At 37.0% G+C, this 19,454-nt stretch overlaps 1 protein-coding gene across 4 annotated transcripts in view; it reads right to left on the reverse strand.

Annotated features, from left to right (window-relative positions):
- Positions 1-19,454, reverse strand: part of LOC141426402 (pseudouridylate synthase RPUSD2-like) — a 469,933-nt gene that overhangs the window by 38,042 nt on the left and 412,437 nt on the right. For all 4 annotated transcript variants that reach the window (XM_074085286.1, XM_074085288.1, XM_074085285.1 and 1 more), the window contains one exon: positions 6,824-6,910. In XM_074085286.1, the coding sequence (XP_073941387.1) occupies positions 6,824-6,910 (87 nt within the window). The remainder of the gene's footprint in view (positions 1-6,823; positions 6,911-19,454) is intronic.

Here is a 19,454-nt window from a genome sequence, read left to right on the forward strand (position 1 = left end):
CAGCAGAAAACGTGGATGAGCGCTTGTTGCGCTCAACATGACCTACACACGACTCTATTACGCAGGTAATTTAACACTAAGGACACTACGGGCAGGGATTTACTAACATAGGTCCTAAGAACACAATAATAATTAACTAAACTAACTAATAATTGAATTTGTCGGTGTCAGAATCATATACGTATAATAAATTATGTTTTAACGGTAAAAAAAACTAATAAAATGAATAAATATCATGGGACACTTGACACCAATTGACCTGGTCCCAAACTAAGCAAAGCTTGTATTATGGATACTAGGCAACGGATAAACATACTTATATAAATAAATACAAACTTAAATACATTGTCTAATTAAACATCCAAGACCCGAGAACAAACATTCGTATTATTCATATACAAATATCTGCCCCGGCCGGGAATCGAACCCGGAACCTCAAGCTTCGTAGTCAGGTTCTCTAACCACTTGTTCATCCGGTTGTCGTCGGACTAATGAATCATGGTTATTTGAAATTTGGCACAGTTGTTTTTATTGCAACTGCAATAACAATCATGATGTAATTCTCGGAAAATTCCATGGGGATTTAGTAAAATCCTAGTAGGTATGTAAATATTTTCAAGATATTCGCAATGCTTATGAATGTGAAAATACTACGTCCCTATATCGAGCAGGGCCCACATGGTATTGAACGCAATCAGGTGTCAATGAGCCGATTAACATGTTTAATCGCCTGTATTTACCTCCTATATGAGAAACGATTTAAATCAATTTAACGAGGAATTATAGAGACTTAAATCTGTCACTATTTTGAAACGTTCGTTCAATTTCCCGTTCGTCTAGTTGGTCCCCGTTCGTTCATTTCCTGGTTCGTCGCTTTTAATACTATGGCCCAAGGTCAACGAGCTCCGCTTCGTGGAGCTCCTATTCCGCGTGGCTGAGGCGCTTTCACCTTGACGCAATTCTAACCTAACCTAATTTATGTTTATTCAAGTTTCTGATTCAAACAGTTAAGGCTAAGAAACTTATTACTAATTAGATACTTTTTATTGATTACACTTACGCTGTTATTCCAACTATGTATTGTATATTATCTGTACCACGTTTTAAATCAACGTTATCACTAGAAGTGGTTGAAATTAAAATTTAAAGTTTAATCCTAACACACACAAATACATTACAAGTTAAATATAAGTTTGTAAAAAATTAAAAAGATATTTATTCATGACATAACAACTCCGTCCGAAACTAATACGGAAGCCGAAGTTTCCTCTACGGTTTCGGCTATAAATCCATTTTCGGTCAAGCACTCATACTAACTCCGATGAAACATGAAAATTGCAAAAGGTCACGAGAGAAGTACTCGTAAATAAACGCATAAGGACCGCAAACCGCCAAAAAACTTTTTACCCGGTCAACGGATTCCCCATATTAATATAACTTGGTAGCATTAAATAAACGAAAACATCGAGATCTTTGGGCTATCTTCGTATGAATAGCGTCCCCCTTTAACCGGTGATTTGGGTCTCATTTCATATAACTTTGGCCCCTCTATGTCCTTAGAACGGGACAATTTGGGATCCAACTCATTAGAGGATGTGGGAATAAATGTTGAGATCGCATATACTTAGTGAGGGATGTTTTGAAGAATTTGTGAGGAGCTCTGACTATACTGATACTGTCTAAAATTACCTGACACTGTGCGCAATTTGCTTAGGAGAGGTACACTGCTAACACTGGATATTCATAGATACCTAGTTTGTACGAAACCCTCGCGAATCTGGCGATTTGCTTTACGGCCCGTGTTTTTAATTTACATTCAATGTAGTCAGAGTCAAACTAAAAAGCCTAAAAAGTCGATTTATTTAGGCACGTTTCACTTAAAATAATAAGCGAAAATCGCTGAAGTTGAGTATGAATTGTACAGCAATAGTAAGCGATACAGAAAACAGGTAAACTGAGAGAAAAATACAAGGTATTGCTATTTGTGGTACACAATTAAGAGTCATTGTATTGTATTGTTAGACACATTAATTTGTGATAACATTAATTTGCCACTACGTATTTTGCTTTAGTATGAGGAACCAATATATATTTCCCAATTTAAACTGCAAAATATACCGCTTTGAAAAAAAAATCACCAGGCATCAGAACTAAAGCATAAGCTATGCGCAAGCGCAACAATCGCTTCTCTCGGCCATAACTCCGAAAGTATTTGCCTTTGGCGATTGATTTATACGAGATATCGTGTAAACTTTGCAAAATGGCTTCCGCTCTCATATACACGGCGAGGAAGTAGAAACAGTGGAGTAAGGTCATGGTCGGGGAAAATTGGGTTTATTATTAGATGGTAATGTCGATAATCTATTTTTTATTGTTTATTAAATTATTAACCTGATTTTTTAAGAGTACTCTTATACTCCGAAGTTCGAATTTCTAAATCCGTATCGTACCGTACCGCTCACGTTCATAGTATTTAATAATAGAGCAAGAGTGACGGTTTTGCGTTTGTGTCGTTAGAATCATAGTATCAGTGTTGAAATGAGGCTCATAAGAAATTATAATGGTGGTATTGAACTACCCTATTTAATGACAAAATATTGAGTGTTGTCCTCCAGCCACCCAGTGTCTTAAGGACTTATTGTAATGTGACATCGAACTCTTTCATAAGTGACATAAAGTTTTATGTTCATAAAACAAAAAATTGAATACGGTGTTTGACTATTTTGTATATGTTTTATAAATTAAAACTACACAATGCCTGTTATCGAATAGAAAAACAATTTTTAAGCTACCTTTACAAATAACAAAGTTATAAAGGTTTGAAATTCAAGATTAGACAGAGAAAGACATACTGGCATGTGACGTCACACGCCCGTACCGCCATACTTGCTGCATAGAGAAAAACGTTTGAGAAAGAGACAGGTATATAGGTTTTTCAAAAAATCACTATAAATCCAATTTTCAACCGATTTAAATTTTCTCTTCGCTAAACACTATCTGTATATCTATATTTTCATAATAATATTAAGATATGGCAAAATCAGGAGTAGTCAAATACCGTATTAGGCGGCAGGAGATAAAAATTTTGTAAACTCTTAATTCTGTGTAAAAAAAATGTGCTGGAAAATGAAAAATAGAACAGTTTTTTATCCGAACACTGTTGCAGTAACTGATTTTAAAGTGCAGTTATCGAATGCAGTTTTATAAAAATGTTGAGTCGATGTTGGAGCAGCGCTTGCTGTCGAGTTTACGTTTAATAGTTTGTGGAAAAAGTTAGTTAGTTGCCCAGGCACGTTCATTTAAGTACATTAACCTGACTGCTCGAAGAAGGGTTATGTTTTTTGAGCGTATGTATATTATTGTATATCTATTTCTTTGGTCCTTTCTGAAGCCTAAACGGCTGGATGTTTTTTATATATGAAGTATCATTGTTATTAGATTAGTCAAAACAGTCGGAGCGACGTATTGTTATATCTTTTTTCGAAGTGAAGTTTCAAAAAAATACGGCGGGGTTTTTTAAGTTTAAATTATGACGGCATGGGTTTCAAATTAAAGTTAACAATCAGCCTATTTCAAATATAAACATGTTATAATACTATAAAGTTATGATTTTCACAGGAACAACAAAAAAAGTCCAAATTAAAAAACATGAAAAACCCGAATGCCTTTATAAACTGAAAAAGAAAAAGAAGTCTAGTAGTCTAGAACTCTCTTAAGTAACTTAAATTTCAACAGTTGAGATGCGTTACTGGGAATTTTTGAGCTACTCACGATTTTGAATGGGTCCCAAATGCTGAAGTTTAAATAACTTAACAGAGTTCAAAGTTAGTTACTAAACTCGTTGTTTTCTTTTCATTTTTTAAGGCAGTCGGGTTTGTGATTTTCTTAATTATTATTTTTTGTTATGTAAACAAAAACACCACGTTTTATGAAAGGTATTCGTAAATATCATGCATTTTTACGTAGCAAGGTAATTTTACAAAGAAAATACAAGATTTTTAAATAACTTTTCCTCAACAGGTAAAAAGCGTCGAAGCCACGTCTACAAGCAATCAAAAACCTCAACTTTCCTCACAAAATTGCTTACATTTCCGAGATTGACGAGAAAAAACATTTTTCATGCACAATTTACTTCAAAACGTTTCCTTGTACCAAAAATTGCCTCCAAACAAAGCGCAGTAATGAACTTGAGGGGGGCCAGAGGTCAACATTGTATGAGAATTGTAAGGAACGTTGAACTGCTCTGGTTAGTATAAGATCGCAGTACATTAACTGTCAAGTGCGGGCCGACGACGCCGTGCCACTTCAAGACACGTAATGTATTTAAATTAGGTCGAAGCACGTAGGGATGGGAAAGAAAGGCGGTGTCGATAGATTTTTCAAGATTTGACAGCAGAGAGGAAGTCTTAAGCATCATTTGTACAGACATTACCAGGATGTTAACATGTTTGAAAAATATTGTTAAACTAATTATTATACTAACGACTAGAAGATTCAGTCATTATATATCATGATTCATAACAAAACAGTGGCTTAGTCTTTCTGTTTATTAGTTACTTAAAATGTAACGAGTGCAATTTATTATAAACTTTGTGTTGCAAAACAAAAAACTTTGCTATAATATTCGTATGCCATGCAAAGCAATCCAACGATGTGTATAAAGTGCCCAATTTGGAGGGAGGCGTTGTGAATACTAAATATGGAGGGGCGGTTTGTTATCCGTCCGTTATTAAAGGGTACCTACCGATATTATATGCCTTTCTTTGAATAAGTACTACAACTTTGTTAATGAATGTAATCGAAACTTCGAAGTGATTTTAGCAATAAAGTAATCAAGACCGGTTTTATTAATTATGTTGTGTTTTTGTAGATTTGGCTATTTTCGTAATATTTTGTACAAAAAAAAAACATCTCGGCCTACTTATATAAGTTATCTATAGTACATAGGTCTCCTGTCAGAATTAAACACACTTCACAAACAACGTTGAGTTTCCTCGTATGTGTGTGCAGGTCTCCTCACGTTTTCCTCAACCGTTAATCTCATGATAAATTTCAAATACAATTTCGCACACATATTCCAGAAAAGTCAGATATACGAGCCTGAATAAAAAGCAATAGAATCATCGAGAGGGCCAGTCAACGTGAAGTGCAAATAGAAACTAGCAGAAAAACGTGATAAAAACTGAAATACGAAAACAACTGAGCTGTAAACCTAAAATAGGACTGTAAATTCAGAGTTTTCGTGCAAAATTGTCTTTAAACCAGTCTTTGGCGTTGTTTACGTTCTCTGAACTCAATAAATCTTCGACTGGCCGCTGAGAGCCTGCAATAAATAACACAATAGAGAGTGAATCCCCAGAGAATTGTTTGGAATTCACAGGTTCTCCGGAACATTATCATTATGTAGTAACAGCACTCTGTTAAATCCCAACTAGTTTCATTTGAATTAAAACTACCCTTCTAACTACTAACTAGTTTGTTTATAATACTACATAAGCCGAAGTAGCCTAATGACTTATGGCCTCTCAAGCACAGGATCGTGGGTTCAAATGTGGGCAGCGAGTTATTTGAAATCTAAGTGCAAAATTAAATTTGAAGTTTACCACGAGACTTACGGTGAACGGAAACCTGTGTGAAGTTCCTAATCCGTACTGGGCCTAAGTTCTGACAAAATTAATTACAAAATTATAGTTTATTTTTGTACCAGAAAGTGAACTGTACAAAGAATTCCAAATTTATCGACGTCGATAAAATAAAAACAAAAAGCCCGTCACTATCGCAGCTCGTTGTCATAAATTTGTGGCGCCCTCTACACGCCGTTTTGCGGAGATAATGAAAACAAAATGACCGACCTCCGACACGAGAGCGCGGAGCTGGGGACTCGGAATTACGGAGTGATTTTTGGGGCGGAAGCGTAGGGAAGGTAATGGTACGGGATTGTGTTCGTAGTTTGGTGTCTAGGAAGGTGAGAGCGGTATATATAGACACTAGCGATCCACCCCGACTTCGCACGAGTTCAGTTTTAAAAAAAACGTCTCTACATAAAAATCAAGGCACAAAACAAACAAATGCAGTTCAATAAGCCGTAACAAAAGGGACGAGGCGATTATAAGTTTTCTTGTGCCTAATATAGAAGCTCATAAAACAAAAGTACGTCGGCTGATTAGAGATGTTAAATACCTTAATTATTTCATCGATGTTTTTATAAGAAAATCACCAGTTGAACAGTTATTCCTCAACTATTTATAAGTATTGTATATCTATAGATACAAAAATACATCAAATTCCGAACAAAACACCCACGAACGCCCTGTTAGGTGGAGGTCAGAACATTGCGTGTTCGAGCCCATTGTCCTGTAACGTAATACCTTAATGCTCGCCGGTGTAATGTCTCCATTAGTACACTGGCTTGCAAGTAAAAATGTAGATATTGTATTAGTCCTCAGTTAATACTGTCATTGTGACGGGACAAAATAGGGCTTTTTAAAAATTATTTATTCAAAAAATAAAAACAAAAGTTTACAATAAGATTCGCTTAGAAAGCGAATTAAAACCGAACACGGCTTATCTGTCGCTGCGTCGCTTAATACTAAACTGCATCTATATAAGTACCTATTCATAATTATGCCATAAGAAAAGCTAGAAACATTATGGCTCTACAACCTATTCGTTAATTACTTAAAGGCCTCAGAATTACAGGGGGTTCTCAAAGTCTGTTGTCATCATCATAGGTTTTTTGATCGAATTCGAACATGAAGATTGAATTTTCGGCGCATTTCTTAGAATTTGATATCGGTTCTCAAGCAAACATGTTCTGTCTCACCTTTTTGAGGTCTTTATTGATGTCGGTGTCATCTGCTTTCCTCTTCTCGCACGCCAATATGCAGTTTTTGCCATTGTCTTTCTCGCCCTGCAACAAAAACAAAATATGTTAAATAACATTAAACAAATGACTATCAATGCTTATTAAAATGGGCATTGTAATTTTTTAGGACTATAATAATGGTGAAGACGTCTACTAATTTAAGACTATTATGTATGCTTAATTGTACCTTAGGGTTATTTAAAATAAATGGCTTTAGTAATTGCAATTTGCTAACATGAGTTCACATGACATGTGCGTGCGCATCGCGAGAGTATATCCTTACTAATATAAATGTAAAAGTATCTGTTATCTTTTCTCTATAGGCAGAGTTTTCTATAGAGAAAAAAGATAACAGACAGTGATAGGTGACCGCTGATAGAAAGACAGCTATACCGATGTAGAAAAAATTTGGAACACAGATAGTTTTAATCTCAAGAAATTGCATAATGTAGTTCCCGCGAGAAAGTGATAAACGAATTCTTTATAGACGGAGTCGCGAGCAAAAGCTTGCATCCCATAATTCCAAAATATCTACTGCCAACAGGTTTTATTCCGGCATACCTGCGCGGAGACAAACGGTTTTGGAATGTCACCCCCCCCCTTCCTGGTCCCAACGAAATCCAATATTAATGCTGTATGTCCGGTATTTGGTGAATTTGTGGTCATCAGGGCGTTTTTGACGGTTGGCTATAGATATTTATTTATTAAATTATATTGTAACGGATAACTCACGTCTTAAACCGAGTTTAGCTCGACATGTTTCGGGCTATTTCGTAGCCCTTCTTCTCAGGAGCACGCGACTCGGCGGCTGCCGCAACACGCACACTACGCGCCACCGCTCTGCTCGCGCGACTGCCCCGAAACCAGCCCGAAACATGTCGAACTAAACTCGATTTAAGACGTGAGTTATCCGTTACAATATCATTTAATATGAGCGAGTCTCACGGTAGTTTCATGTTCAAGATATTTATGTAGTCAACAAAAATAATAGAACGGCCAAAGAACCTGAATCGCGTACCAGAACGTGGAACCTTTGCGCTACTTAAGTCCTTGTCATGTTAGCATCCCATACATTTACGAAAATTGGTACTTGCGCATTTTGTACTTTTGTACAGTACGCTGCACTAACGCACGTATTTGCAATTAAGACGACACAATTTTAAATATTTAGACAAACCGAATTGTCAATGTTAAACGCCCGGAAATTTCCATTCGCATCGAATAGTCATTGTGTACGGAACACTACAAAACAGCAACGCGTTATTTGCATACCGCGCAATCAGGGCCGTTTGTTAGTCTGTTGTGTTGTCGGTAATTTGCTGTCACTAAAACATGCCTCTAAACTCTTGTTTCGATGTTTCGAAGATTTTTCATCAAATTCTTAGTAGGTTAGGTACTGTTACAGTTGGCTAGAGGCAGACATAGGTCTCCCACAGTCTATGGCTGCTTGTAGACGACCGTTGTTTTCACCGGAAAACGGATCGTTTTTTACGGTGTTGTATTGGCTTCGTCGCCGGACAAGTGTACGGTGCATGTACACACATTCATTGTAAGCCATACAACACCGCAAGTCCGGCAAAAAAACGGTCCGTTGTCTGGTGAAAATAACGGACGTCTACAAGCGGCCTAAGGGAGAAGCTTATGTCCAAAAGTGGACGTCCTACGTATGATATGATGATGATGACGGCAGTTGGTTATTTTTAGGCTTCTACACCTCACAAGGTAAAAAGATATTCTTCTTATAGGATCACTTTGTCGCTCGTACGTGTATTTGTCACGAGGCGCTTTCTCTGAAATGTGGTGATGTCATCCATCTTCATCCCAGCCTATATAACCCACTGCTGGGCACAGGTCTCCTCTTAAAATAAGAGGACTTGGACGGTAGTTTCCACGCGGGCCCTGTGTGAATTGGGAACTCTACACTATTGAGCTGCTTTTCAGGTTTTTCCAGGTTTCCTCACAATAGGTATACCTTCAGCGTAAAGCTCGTGGTAAATTTCAAATGTAATTTCGCACACGATCTGCTCCGACTTAGGATCGAACCCGAGACCTCAACCTTCATAGTCAGGTTCTCTAACCACTTGGCTATGTGGTCGTCAATAAAACAGAACATTATTTTATTCAATATTTTTAGCAAGTCTTCCCAACACCTTGTATAAGTCATTCAGTAAACTTTATCCTTGTATTCATTTACCTAGTTTGCGCATTAAGTTTCCTGGCTATAGAAAGTTAAGTCTCCGACAGTGTTGTGTCCAGAAAGTTTAGTAGGCAAGTAGGCCACAACTAAACATGTCCAGTTACTTGACGTTACATATTGTTAAGACAGTTGGTTAGATTTACAGAACATTGGTAGAAAACCAGAGATTTAGAGTCACGCAACGAGCTTTGGAGAGAGCTATTGCTCGGAGTTTCTTTGCACGATATAATCCGGAATACGGAAAATCGCCGACGAACTAAAGTCACTGATATAGCTCGAAGAATGTGCAATTTGAAGTGGCAATGGGCGGGCAATATCCCGCGAAGAATAGATAGATAACCGTTGGAAAAATAGATCCTCAAGTGGCCACCATAAGCCGGAAGATGAATCGTTAACAGATCTCGTACTAGGTGGACTGAATACGTCGCGAGAGTTGAGAGCAACAGCAACTGATGGATACAAGTGGCGAGTTGTCGTTCATTGTGGCGTTCCAAGGGGAACCCTTTGTTCAACAGAGGACGTCTTCTGGCTAGATGGAAGACGAAGCGTTGGCAGGCGACATCGCGAGTTACGGTCAACCGGTGGAAAATGCAAGCGGCGACCTTTGTTATACAATAGGTAGATGATGATAGATAATGACGATCCGGAAGTCATGGAGATCTACATGTTTTTCTTAACTCCATATTTCGTTGATATTGATAAGTTCATTAATAATTCAACAATTATTATTCGTGAATGTGCCTACATAGGTAACATTCTTCTGAGTAGGTAGCAGTTATTACTGATGAAATCGCTCATACTTTTGACGAGTGTAAAAGTTAGTACATTCCAGGAAACAATGCATTACGCTTTCTGTCAGAGCGAGTGATTTATGTAGGTCGAGCCGGTCAGCGGACGAATATTTTGCATTTTCTTTTATTATATTGAGAAACATTTTTTCCCCGTTTTGATTCATGGTCGCGTATGGGGACGATATGGTAAATTTATGGCGGTTTGAACTCTATGAATGGCTATCATTGCAAAAGTTTTAAGCATTGTAGGGCTTTACAATGGAGGAAGAACTTTCCTTGACTTAAGTTCATTGTACAGGTGACTAACTATAGAACCGCACCTCGATCTTGGATAATTGCTTAACAAACGAATCAAAACATAAATTCGTAATTCATTACTAATATATTTCGAAACTTAATTATGACTACTATATTTATTGCTACAATTTGCATTTATACGGGAACACTCAAAATTGTGTATAATAATATGTACTATTTTCATGTGTGTGACATTCAATTGCTTTCCAATTTAATCTTTTGTGTATTCTTGACAATTTCAGTATAAATTCTCGTAACTTTGACATGTAAAAACTATGATGTAATTTTATACTGAATGAATAAATAATCTATGTATTTTTTTGGCTTTATTTATGATTAGGTAATTGTGTAAATTTTGTTGTATTTGTGTGTCTTTTGTGAGAGTGAATAAATGTCTTTTTTCTTCCTCCCTTTCTTTCTTTCAATTATCTCAACGTTTCAACCACATTACAGAGGTTATAGTAACGAGTTAACTTCACTTAACGTAAACGTATAGGTAGTTGTGATTAAATCCCAAAGTATGTTGTAAGTTATGAGCAAGAAATGCGAACGATTGAAATTATATAATCCGACCATAAGTCGCTTTTGAAGAAGACTGACTTACATAGTCGAAAGTGACAAAAAGGCTAGTAAATTAGTTGTAAAACCAAAGCAAATTTATTTCACGACATCATCCACATAACCTCTAAATTAAAAACATATGAAACTCACGTTCAGTCGCTGTAATTCATAAAGTTTACTCGTAACGTTACGTTATGTCTCAAACGTACAATAATGTGTTTTATTGAGGGAAGATACTGCTTTTGTGTTGAATAAAAACCGTTTTGTAATGATTTGCGAGTTCCTTAAGTTGTGCGATGTAACAACGTCAAGTTTGATTTTTTTTTATTTCAGTGAGATTTGAGGTGAAAACTGTTTAAATTCAGGATCATTTACATAATTTGCCATTGTTTCTACTCACACTAACTAGTACCGTGTTTTTTTTTACTAGCCTGCTGTAGTGTTCCACTAGAGCGACCGCCGCGCGTAGATGGGCCAATCAACTATTTTACCGACACTTTGAGCGTCTCCTGCGTTACCAAAATTGTCTCTGGCGTTACCAAAAAATCGTACTTTCAACAAGATATTTCACTGTTTAACTTACGTAGGATGCATGTATTTATGTAAACCATCTATTAAATTACAGAAAAAACATGCAAAAATCTGCACGTCGCGGACAGATTAGTGTCGCCTAGGTATGAAAAGTGAAGTACATGCATGTGATTGACTTCTGTACCTATGTGTTTTGTGCTATGAAGCTTAAGGTCCTGGGATCGATCCCCGGTCGGGGCAGAAGTTTGTGCGAATGTTTGTTCTCGAGTCTTGGGTGTTTAATTTATATTTACGTTTACATGTATCTAACTATTATTAGTAGTTTTTAGTAAGGTTTATTGAATAAAGATATGTCACTATTCAAGTATGTTTATCCATTGCCTTAGTACCCATAACATAAGCTGTGCTTTTTTTGGAACTAAATCAATTAGTGTTAAGAGTCTCATTTTTTTTAAAATTTTAATTAAGCAAAAATGAATGGCTCCATTTTAATGAAACAACAAATAAACGTCACCTAACAGATTAAGCTCTCATTTAAAAAAATATCCAAAGTAACTTTATTATAAAACACCGCAACCGCACCATTTCTCCCAAAAAATACCTTCTTAAATTCCAACCACGGCAGCGATATCTATTACATTTCTATAAGCTCGTAGCTCGTAGCGGCCTACGAGACGTAGCGCTACGCAGGGCGCCGTAGCATCGATCGGAGCCCCCAGGGCTTTGCCCGTCTGCGGCTAACGATGATGCCGGAGCTTTTCTAGTTTACACCCGGTTTTGGTACTTGAAGATATAGATGGTTCAAACGGTTTTGATACTGGAAATTATGTACAAGGCAGAAAAATGTGCTTCGTATTATTTGTCATCAAGTTGTTCTGAGATTTTGAGGCTGTCGAATTATGCAGTAACTCGAACAAAACCACGTTTAAAAACGTAAAAAAGTGCACTCATTAATAGTTGGAGGCCAAAAACTGGTGACAATGATTGTAGAAAATACGGTTTACTAATGATTCGGCGAATAATGTTTGGCAATCTGTTTCATTTCGCAACTTTTCATTTCCCAACTGTTTAATATTTCTGAAACTGTAAATATTTCAGGATTTTTATGAAACTAACGTAACCTAACCTTAAGGGTTCTACACGATAGCTCTGAAATAAATCCTGAAACATTTACAGTTTTAGAGTTTGCGAAATGAAAAGTTGCGAAATGAACCAGGTTGACCAACGTTACGTTGCGAAAAGGCAGTACTCGAGAAAATACACATGATAACACTTCTATTCCTCTGATAAATTGTTCTGTAGTGTAAACACGCTCTCCTATAGCTCTAACTAGACTTACATCAAAACTCTTTCCATTCTTCCCAACAGGTTCCCTGCCTTACTGCCCTATAGTCTGACAACTGTCAAGTCCTAGCCCCTAATTTTAGGAGTGATTGATCTAGCATTCCCCACTTGTCACGTTTGATTCATGGCGCCGAATAACGCGAGGCTGACCCTTTCGGGGCTAGCGGGGGCTAAATGATGTCTGCGAAAAGGTTTAGGTCTGCTAGTTGTACAAATTGTGTGAGTTTGGCAGAGGGTTTACATCCATGCAAATAGATAACGAAGATAACTTGGAATATTGAAGCAAATGTATTAGTTGGAATTGCCTTTGAATTGAAGTTGAAAAAACTGACTTCAAGGGTTTTTTAAATGAAAATGCAATAAAGAGGTGCATCTTATTTTTTCATTAATTATACGGTACTCAAAGTAACGTGTTTACTCAATTACAAGGTTCTAGCTGTAGTAGATTTAATTTTGCATTATCTGGAAACCAATCGGTTACTTAATTTATTTATAATTTAAATATTATGTGGCAAAACAGTACTGTATACACAGAAGCGTACTTTGTGCTCTGGTATTGAAAATCATTGTAAGTATAAATTCACTCTTGAATTAATAATATTTACTGGTCAAAAAATAAACACGTAGATTGTAATAAAAACCATTCAAGGAAAGTTTAATTAAATCCTACTGTTACCGGTAATTAAATCAAAAAATATTGGCCGCAAACAAAATAATCCAAAAAGCAAAACAGCAATTAAAATCCGACCCAGGAACGATTAAAAAACAGTCTCGTATATAATAAAACCACAAAATATTAACGCACCCTTTATTTCGGTTCAACGACCCTCATACATACAAAATTACAAATGGGTGGAGGATTTCGCTGTCTGTCTGTCTTTGTTTGTTACGCTTTCACGTCTAAATCGCTGAACGGATTTTGATGAAATTTGGTTCAGGAGATAGAATAGACCTTGGGAAATAACATAGGCTAGCTTTATTTAGTAAAAAGAGGCTTTAAGGGTTGGAGTCGGGGATGAAAGTACATATGGTGAAGTTCCTGTTGTGATAAACATGAAATTTGGAATTTAGGCAATTAATAAAAAATAAATCGATATTTGGTTGCACCTTTTTTGAAACTCACCTATGAGGGGAAAAATAGGGGATGAAAGTGAATATGGAAGGCAGTCATTTAAGAAAAATGACTAACAACGGGAAGTGAGAGGAGGCACAAGTGGAGATACCTGCTAATGGAGCGGAGGCTGGCGGAGCGGAGTCTGGCGGAACACAGCGACATTTTACCGGAGCGAATTAATGGAAGGAGGCATCGGTGCGAATTTAGATCAATTAAGTTTACCGTAGGAACTACTGGACGGAGTAAATGGAAGATTCGGATTCAATCTAGGCTGCAGTAAGGCAGTCAATTAGACGGAGCAATGAGTGGATTTACGCTGCTGAGGGATCGAAGGCTGGCGGAGCTGAGGCTTAGCGGGCGGAAGGCTGGCGGAATACAGGCTGGTGGAGGGAGGCTGGCGGAGCGGAGGCTGACAGCGTAGGCTGGCGGACGGAGCTTGTGGAGAGGAGGAGCGGAGCGGAGGCAGTCAATGGAGCGGACGCTGCTGAGCGGACGGAGGCTGGGAGCTGATTGAATGGTGATTTGTGATAGTGGTGCTGATTATTGATTTGATGATGATGTAATTGTGGTGATAATATCGATGATGATGAATAACGTAAAAAATGTTTAAAAAAGTTCTTCATTTGAAAATTTACCGCGATCTCTTGTCAAGCATAGGGGATGAGCAGTTAAAGAGCGGTGCTTGTCAGAACTTCTAAGCTATAAAATAATGTACGCAAAGTGAGGTCATCATGAAAAATTTATGATTTTCAGCATTTTTTATTTTTATTGTGCTATAAGAGCCACTTTTATAAGATTCCAAGTTCCTAACGCCTCAGTGCGCTATAACTTTTCTGTTAAGGCGATTGTAACAAAACACCTCTTTAATGACTGAACTTTTGTTTCTTGCCTCCACCGGTTTTGAACTCTCGCGCTTTCGAAATTATACCCCTAAGTTTTCGGTTTAAAATTCGTCTCAATCCGATTCGCGTTAAAATAATTTGTATGGACACGACAGCGACGGACGGACGTAAGAAAAGTGATCCTATAAGCGATCCTTTTTGCCGCTTGACTAACGGAACTGTAATTCATTTGTATTCAGATAAATCTAAAAAAAAACATTTTTAATGCAAGGTTTTTTTGCTGACTGTTATTTTTAACCCCCGACGCAAAAAGAGGGGTGTTATAAGTTTGACCAAATTTACATAAGTATGCCGAATTTCCAGTCAATCAGACCGCTGAAAGTGGCTCAAATTTAGTTTTCAAGGTTTGACCCAAACAAATAAATAAATAAACAGGGCAAGCTAAAGAAAAGCTTGTAAATAAATAAAGAAAAGCTTGTAAAAATCGTAAATATACTTATTTTTGATTTCATTTTACCAACGACACTCAAGGGGCTCTTATTTTCTTTTGACTAGTATAAAAATCGGTAAGATAGATTTTGCGTCACATAATATATGTAACTAGCTATTGCCCGCGACTCCGTCCGCTTAGAATTCGTTTATCTTTATCCCGCGGTAACCATGCAATTTTCCGGGATAAAAACTATTCTATGTCCTTCCTCGGGGCTTAAACTGACCTACTACTAATGTACCGAATTTCATCTAAATATGTTCAGCGGCTTAGACGTGAAGGTAACAAATAACCAGACTTACAAACTTTCGCATTTATAACATTAGTCAGATGAATAATAAAGCGGGTAAAGGCTGAAGTTTATACATTTTGCTTACGCATTGTTCTTCTAGAATTAATTTTCAAGTATTCATACTTTGTCGTATTCAAATTCCAGCAGCTTCAAGAAACTTGGCACTAACTGTATATTTAAAATGCAAATTGCACTATTACAGCAAATGAAAACTGTTTTCGAGTCGGAAAATTTTACTGCGAGTCTCGTTAGCGAAAGGTACGGGTAAATTATGAGTGTAATTCATAAAGTTTTATAACCAGCGCATATACTAATCAATGAACTAAAACAATAACTTTGCTCACCTGCGACCTTATGATAGCTACGTTTATGCAAAATATACGAGTTCATGCAGTTCCTCCACCTTCACACTGTAAGAACACACACAGATCACACAAACCCATCATCACCACACGGGGACGTATCTGAATATCGAAAATTAATATATCTAAAGTTAAAAAGTCAACGGTCAAAATATCGAAAGTATGTTAGGTTAGGTTCGATATTTTGACCGTCGATATTTTAACTATAGATATGTCAATTTTCGATATTCAGATACGTGCCCCACCACACTACACTGACGAACTCAACCAGTGCTCATCTTCAGCTACTAATCAACGAATATCTTAGAGCCATCAGGTGTTTGGGCTATCTCACATCTGGTCTTTTATCTGGCCTTTGTCTCTCTCTAAAATTCTCACACAGGTCCAGCGCGGATTTGGATCTTCACGCCTGTGTTCTACAGTGGGACGTATTTAGGTCGAGATGATGATGATGATGATGCAATAACTCACGTACAAGGTGTTTTAAAAATGATCCGGAATATTTCACCCGATGTAGAGCTACTTTGACTTTGAATTTTACCCTGGATTTTTAACCCCCGACGCAATGTGGTCACGCGTTTGACGAAGTACACTTTGAACAGTGACTAATGAACGGATACATTCGTCAACTTCTTGAAAAAAAATACAGGGTGTTCAATCAAAAATCCTCTGAAACATTTCGCATTAATTCTATAACGCGGTGTATACAATAAGAAGGTGACTAAATGATGGACTAACTGACATATCAACGAAGGTATGTACAGTCATCACCACCAGTACCAATATCTGACACAACAAGCGTGCATAAAATATCTGATACGACTCTATTTCTAGGGCCGGAAGGACGTGTCAGAATATTTTTGCACGCTCCGCTGTGGCACATATTAATGCTGGTGACTGTACTTACACGACGGTAGTTATAATTTGTTGTTACATTTCATGTTTTTGAAAGAGGAACCTATTTTCTACTGGGTTTCATTTGTAGTTCTATATTTCATCCTAAAATAATGACACAACTTATTAAACTACAACAACAACACGACACAAAAGAAGACAACAGATTGATTGCTTAACATTATACTTTTTTAATTTCTCAGATAAAAAATCAGTATTCTTTTATTTGTAATACTTAATACCTATTGTGTAATTTCTAGTTCAGATTAGTTTCCGTCAAGGAAACGTAAAGAAAAGCAAGCAAAGTCGCGCGGCATAATATAAATAAACAAAAAACATACGCGGCGGAACACCGCCAGAAATAACAAAAGCGGCGCGCGCGCCGGCTCAGTCGGGTAGCATAGGATAGGATATCTAATAGATCTCTAATAGTAGGAGGGTGAATAATAGAGCGTTTTGACCGTTAGGATGAAATTTCATTATCATCCCACTATAATCACAGCAGGACTGGCCCTACACTACGAAAATTCGAACTTCGTATCTTGCCGTCCCGCTGATGCTTAGGTATATTATTTAATACGAGAGTGAGAGGGACGGTACGATACGAACTACGATTTTCGAATTTTCTAGTAGCCCCCCAGATTACATCACGACTCCATGATTTTTTAATACGAGTACCTCTAATCAGAGTCTAAAAAGTTAACTCCGAGCATAATATGTCTTATCAGTGTCTACATTGGATAGTTGAGTTTTTTATAACCCCCGACGCAAAAAGAGGGGTGTTATAAGTTTGACTGCTATGTGTGTCTGTGTGTGTGTCTGTCTGTCTGTCTGTGGCACCGTAGCTCTTAAACGGGTGGACCGATTTGAATGCGTTTTTTTTTTAAATTGAAACCAGGTTTTCTAGCGATGGCTCTTAGACATGTTTTATCAAAATCGGATCAGCCGTTTTTGAGATACTGAACTTTGAAGTGACAAAGTCGGGGGTTTTCCAACCTTTTGTTGGTTCGGTTATTATTTAATACACACATTACACACACACACACACACACATTTGTGTAGTTTGGTTGAATGATATGGCGCAGAAAGCTATTTCACGCAGAGCCGAGGCACTTATTAAGTATGTGTTTAAGTATCTAAAATAAGTAATGTTTTTAATAATATCTTGTACATTGACATTAAACCGTGCAGTTTACCAGCAGCCAGACTTCAATCTTTAAAAAACTAAAATACTTCATAATCTTGAATATTCATTTTAACGACAGCAGACTGAAACAAAGGCTTGTAAAAAGAAACAAAGGGTGTAATCCGAGGATGATGTTTGGTCCTCTATAAAAGCGGAAGCGTGAGAACTGAAGCAACAAAATTGATTACAGATTTAGAAACCAACAAGTTTTTTTTCGTTTATTGTCAACTAGACTACAATATCTGTACCAAATTTCAAGTCGGTACTATTAACCATTGAGGAGTTCCCCCCTGCGGAGACGATCCTGGCAAGACCACCAAGGTGTCACTATGAGATTATTATAATGTCACCAAATTAACATTAGTATGCCAAATTTCAAATCAATCGGACCACTGGAAGTGGGTCAAATTTAGCTTCCAAAATTTGTCCCAAATAAATAAACAAACAGGAATTTATAACTTAACCAACAAAAAGTTGGAAAACCCCCGACTTTGTCACTTCAAAGTTCAATGTATCAAAAACGGCTAAACCAATTTTGATGAAACATGTTTAAGAACCATCGCTAGAAAACCTGCTTTCAAATATAAAGACTGCATTCAAATCGGTCCACCCGTTTAAGAACTACGGTGCCACAGACAGACACACACACATCGCGGTAAAACTGCTTGTAATAATTTGTTAATCGATTACAGACCGCGAAAGCCCGAGCCTAGCAACTGGTGTCTAAAATGAATGCCAAATGCTAGACACTAAACTAACCTAGATCAAAAATGCTTCGGCGACGAACACCTTGTCAGCAACTGTCAAAACGATGACGGAAAAACTCAAATGCTTTTAAAATTGTTTTGATAGTGTCAAAGCCTCGTGTTTACACGCACGCGCGGAAGAGTAATGAAATATCAAAGAACTAAAAAAAAACAGAAATTTAATTTCGTTGATCCATTTTTTGTTAAAAGCACTCCATGATCATTATATGAAACAAAAACGCTTTTGAATTTATTGAAATCGAAAAGGCATTATAATGCATTAAAGAACATAATTTACATTCACCGTTAGGGACTATTTTATTACAACAGCACTTTTAAGACAGAATTACTTTTTTATTTCAGCTGTTAGAAAAGAAAAACTTGTGTGCTTTATATATAACTAGCTGTTGCCCGCGATTCTGTCCGCGTAGAATTCGTTAATCGCTATCCCGCGGGAACTGCAATTCTCCGGGCTAAATACTACCCTAAGTCCTTCCCCAGGACAGACTATCTATATATCGAATTTCATCTAATTCGGTTCAGTGGTTTAGACGTGAAGAGGTAACAAACAAGCAAACAGACTTTCGCATTTATAGTATCACCAGTGAAACGAAAAATAAAAGATATAGACATTTTTAACCGGCCATAAAAGTAGAGAAAGAAAAAATAATTACGTGGAGTTTACATAAATATCAGCCTGTAATAGTTATTTTATTACTTCTGTTGATTCTAAAACGTTAATAATCAAAACAAATATAAATTAATCAAGTTGACCACATAACTATTTTGGCAACTAAACTATTCCATCAATTTAACTATCCAAACATTGGTTTATGAAGTTAAAAAAACGTTTCACATATAAAATAATCTTTTGCAAACTTATCGATACGGATGGCAAAACCTGGAACTAATGTTGCAATGAACAATTATAAAACAGTCAGA

This window comes from Choristoneura fumiferana, chromosome 3 (assembly GCF_025370935.1).
Source record: "Choristoneura fumiferana chromosome 3, NRCan_CFum_1, whole genome shotgun sequence".
Taxonomy (NCBI): Eukaryota; Metazoa; Arthropoda; class Insecta; order Lepidoptera; family Tortricidae; genus Choristoneura; species Choristoneura fumiferana.